The following is a 5,146-nucleotide window of genomic DNA, read 5'->3' as shown; positions in this document are numbered from 1 at the left end:
GACTCGGAGATCTCCCTGTCTTAATCTTCTGGATTCAATCACCACTGTGTCTCAAGATCTCCATACCAAGATCCAGATCAGAAACTTCTATCTCCCAGCTTCCAAATTAGGTTCACTGGTGAGCCTTCCAATTCTGGATTGTAGTTCATTTCAAATATAGTCAAGTTGACAACCAGGAATAGCCACTACAGTGACACTGTTGTGGAAGATTGTGGAGAGTCAACAGAAGTGTATCATAGGGGCTAGCCTCATCCCGTGTCCTCTCTGCTTGATGCTACATGACTGTGGAGGTGATGTAACCAGCTGCCTCATGCTCCTGTCACCATGGCTTCCCAAAGGTGATGGACTGTAACCCCTCCAACTATGAGCCAAAATCAGCCCTCCCTTAAGTTGCTTCCAGTCAGATATTTGGTCATAGCAGTGAGAAACGTAATTGATCCAACCCTCTCAGACAAACAACGTCACCTCTAGAGTTTCCCTCTAAAGAGCTTTGCTATTTCTGCAAACACAGAATGGGACAGTTCCTATCTCTCCAGCAGCCTCCACAGTAGGCCCTGGAAGAGGCCTCCTCAGCCCTGAAGACAAGGTGGAAGCAGCTTGCCCCTCCCCGCTGACAGTAACCCAGCCCTGATCCTATTTATAGCCATCCGTCCTGCTCTGGGAACAGGGCTAACTTTGGGCATGCATTAGAGGAAGAGAAGAAGGCTGGCCCTGCACAGGGATAGATACCACCATGTCCAGCTGGGACTCGCCACCAGATTACCCCCTCAGCTCAGACTTAGTGAGGAGATTAAAGTCTGCTCTGGCCACTGGGGACGAGGACACTGTACAGGAGCTGATCTGCACTGAGGTGGAGCCTGTGGACGCCGTGATAGAACTCGCTAATGATGACTGGATGAAGGAGCCCTCAGCCGAGCTGCCCACGGGTGTACTGCTAGGTAACCACAGGAGGCCACAGGCCAATCATTAATGCATGCTGGGGTCTGCCCTGGAGACAGGGGCAAGGGTTCCAACAGGGTGACATACCCTTGTTATCCATTTCTTATACAGCCATGTGTTAAACTAAATAACTACTGGAGAGACTCTCCAAGACAGCAGCTGTGTTGGCAGGTGGACACTGTGTTGACAGTACTTTGTGGGTGCGTTCGAGGGTGGGTGGCAAGGGGAAGCTGTAAAGATATGTCTTAGTTAGGGTTTCTACTGCTGTGAAGAGACACCACAACCACAGCAACTCTTATAAAGGCAAGCATGTAACTGGGACTGGCTTACAGTTCAGAAGTTTAGTCCATTATTGTCATGGCAGGGGAAATATGACGGCATGCAGGCAGATGCGCTGCCTGAGAGGCAGCTGAGAGTTCTACATCTGGTTTGGCAGGCAGCAGGAAGAGAGAGAGAAACACTGTGCCTGGTTTGAGCATCTGAAGCCTCAAAGCCCACCCCCAGTGACACACTTCCTCCAACAAGGCCACACCTACTCCAACAAGGTCACGCCTCCTAATCGTGCCGCTCCCTATGGTCCTATGGGGGTCATTTTCACTCAAACCACAGTAGCCAAGAACTACCAGAGACAACGCTGCAAAGATCCTTAGCTACGGTGAGGGTCAGCTGTCACTGGGTGATAGAGTGCTTGCCTAGCGTGTCCAGGACTCTGGGTTCCATCCCCACCACTGCAGAATAAATATGTAAGTCGCCAGGGCCACATCTGTTTGGACTAGACAGGCGACCTACAGAAACGCTTGCTGGTATCAGGTCTTGGTGGCTTTTGCTCTGGCAGTTTCGGTGAGTTCTAGATTCCAAGCATAAGTGAGAGGTCCCCTCTGATGCACTTTGGTGCACTATTCCTAGGATTTGGCACAGGTGACAACATCTTCAGCAACACTTACACACGTACATGTCACACGTGCTGAGGGCATGTGTGTGTGTTGCCTCGGGTTCAGCATCACACAAAATAATTGTGTTATATGTCTGTGTGGGTCCATGAGCATTATTTCCCATGCCCTTGAATCTTTTAGGTCATTGTCATATAAGAGATATGGTCTCTTGGTTACATCTGCTACAAGGTTGCTCCTGACCCATGGTTGACCTCTCTGACTGTAGTCAGCTGAGCCCTGAGCTCTAGCCTCTAGTCAGACTCCCCCATGTAGGTGTATCCATGTGCACACATGACATTACACACTCATGCACACACCTGTACATGTGTGCATTGAGGAGCATGCATGGGGATTGCTGCCAGGGAACAACTCTGGATGCATGAAAGGGGAAGTCCAAGGTTGGAACCTCTGAGGGATCCATCCCCATGCCCAAAACTGGAGCATCCTTGCTAGGCCAGCATTCCCTGTGGTGTTTAAGCTGCTTTTAGAGAGGTACTTCTTATTCCTCATATCTGGGCCCCCTCACTAGAGAGAAGGGTGGCAGGAAAGAAACAGACAGACAGACAGAAACTCAGAGACAGACAGACAAACAGATAGACAGAGACTCAGAGACAGACAGATAGAGACTCAGAGACAGACAGATAGACAGAGACTCAGAGACAGACAGAGAAAAAGTAAGAGACAGAGAGACTAGCTGAGATCCTGATAGAAACAGCTTTTTCTGGAGAAATCCATTGGTATGTACCCCTTGATATGGACGGGGGTCAGAGGAACTAGGAAACATGGCTGTGACAGAAGACAGAGCCATCACCTCCTGAAGTGGCATCTGGAAGGAAAACACTCATTATTCCAGGTCCCCTTAAGGAGGTGTCTTCCAAGGGAAGACACCTGCTCTGCCACAAGAATGGACATGAGATACCAAGCAAGGGGCTGGAAAGGGGCTGGAATCTTCTAGCTAACTCTCAGCCCTCCCAGCAGGAGCCACTGTGATGCCCAACCCAACCTAGCACAGGACAAGGCCCTCTCACTGAGGCACCTGAGGGGTCCTGTGTTGCTGGATCTATGCTCACTCTAAGGGGATGTTCCAGATATGGATCAGGGGTTGGAGTCCAGCATGGAGTACAAGTATGTGTGTGTGTGTGTGTCTGTGTGTGTGTGTGTGTGTGTGTGTGCGTGTGTGTGTGTGTGTCTGTGTGATGCAGAGCGACTCCCAGTCAGTTTCCCCATCCCAGCAGTAATGTCCTAGTAAGGCCATAACCTCCCCTGCTCACCTTTACCACCCACCTCCCTCCAGACCCCACTCAGGGAGGTTACCCCTCTGAAAAGTCACACTGTCCATCCAAGGGGCCACCCCACATTCTCCTCTGCAAAAAAAAAATTCATCCTTCATCTTCATTTGTTACTGAAGAACATGGCTGTCTTTGTCTGTCTTCTGTTGTTGTAACAAAATATTTGGTGCTGGATCATTACAAAGAAAAGAAGTATTTTAGCTCACAGTTTGAGAGCTTTACAGTCCAGTGTGCTAGACTGGGCAACTGAGCTGTTCATCCCCTTGGCTGGAGTGTCGCATGGCATGCAGTATCATGGTGGACCCAGGACAGAGTGATCTCATGGTGAGTCAGAAGTCAGAGACAGGACGGAGCCAGCCATGATTTTTAGCAAGTTTTCATTTTTCTTTCATATTATTTGTTTCTTTTTCCAAGCTTTTTATGATCATACATTTATTATATATAATATTTGGTTTTATTATTACATTGTATACATATGTATGTAATGTACTTGGGTCATAATCACACCTTCTACCGTCTCCTGACTGCCTCACACTCTTGCTGATCCTATTATTCTTCCCAAACAGGTTGTCTTTGGAGTGTGTGCGTATTCACATGCGTGCATGCACCTGCATTGTGTGTTTGTATCTGTCTGTCGGTCGTAGTGAATTTAATTAGTATTGCTCACAGAAACCTGGCCTCAAGGTGCTGAGATTCCAGGCACGTGCCACCACTGTGCCTGGCTTTTTACATGCATGTTCAGGATCTGAACTCAGATCCTCATGAGTGTGCAGTGAGCGCTCTACCCGCCCCCCCCTGAGCTGTCTCCCTGAGCTTTCCTCCCCCTCTATGATGCCACCAGATATTCTTAACTCACACAACCAACCCTCCCTGGCCTCACTCATTATATCCAGTGCCTTGCACAGAGCCTCAGCCTTGAGGAGAAGCTCAGATGTGGGGAACAGGGCTGCCAAGGGCCAGCCAAGCTCCTCTGCTGACATTGCACTGGATCCTATTAACTGTGTGCTTTGCTACAGAGAAATGTTTCGTTCTGCTTCAAACCAAAGCCAACCTCCTACTATTGATTGTTCCTGACAATGGCGTGATTCATCCTGGCTTCTTTCCCACACTGAATGGAACACAGAGAGAGGGAAGGGTAGCTGGGAGGAGGGTGTCAAGACCCATCTAACCCCTCGAATGCATCAACCGCACAATTTAGTAACCGCCAGAATCGCACTACTCAAGAAACAACTGATTACTAATTGCTATTATTAAGGGTATCAGCATTCAGTGATTCAGCTGAGGGCACATCATATACAAGTCAAGATGCCACTTGAATTCCTGATGGAAATAGAGGAACGGATGTATTGTGTTGTGTTTAGGGCAATGGTATTTAAGCATCCAGGGGAAAGCTGAAGAAAGACTAATTGGGCTGTTATTAAGAGATCTCCCCAGGAGCATCTATAGGTGGGAATGCATGCACATAAACATGCAACAGACATGCATGTGCACATGTGTGAAAGTGGGGACCAATTGTGAATGGGACTCCTCACCCAAGGCAGGATGCTGAGGGCACCATGACACTTCACCATATCCAACAGGTCATGTCAGTCACACTTCCTTACACGTGGAGAGGGACATCACATGGGTCATTAAAGTTGAGAGAACACATGTGGCTCCTGCCACAAAAGAGACATACATGACGACCAGGGTGAGAGAGGAGGATGGCGTCTCAGACCAGTGGTATAGTGGACCACTGTCTAACAGTGATGTGACCCGGACTTTCACTTTGCCACTCTCTATGGAGCCTTGAACATGTCAGTCCATCCCTCTGAAGTTTCATTTCCTCACTGAAAAAGTAAATCAGGGGGCTGGTGAGATGGCTCAGTGGGTAAGAGCACCCGACTGTTCTTCCGAAGGTCCGGAGTTCAAATCCCAGCAACCACATGGTGGCTCATAACCATCCGTAACAAGATCTGACGCCCTCTTCTGGAGTGTCTGAAGACA

At 48.8% G+C, this 5,146-nt stretch overlaps 1 protein-coding gene across 2 annotated transcripts in view; it reads left to right on the top strand.

Moving 5' to 3' along the window:
- Nucleotides 1-644: 644 nt before the first annotated feature.
- Asb18 (ankyrin repeat and SOCS box containing 18) overlaps nucleotides 645-5,146 on the top strand; it is a 57,372-nt gene continuing 52,870 nt past the window's right edge. The window contains exon 1 of one of the 2 annotated variants that reach the window (XM_021199157.2): nucleotides 645-938. In XM_021199157.2, coding sequence (XP_021054816.1) covers nucleotides 734-938 — 205 coding nt within the window. In that variant the 5' untranslated portion in view covers nucleotides 645-733. The remainder of the gene's footprint in view (nucleotides 939-5,146) is intronic. The other variant, XM_021199155.2, reaches the window with a different exon arrangement.

Source organism: Mus pahari, chromosome 5 (assembly GCF_900095145.1).
Source record: "Mus pahari chromosome 5, PAHARI_EIJ_v1.1, whole genome shotgun sequence".
NCBI classification, from domain to species: Eukaryota; Metazoa; Chordata; class Mammalia; order Rodentia; family Muridae; genus Mus; species Mus pahari.
This window is presented reverse-complemented; position numbering and strand designations above follow the sequence as displayed.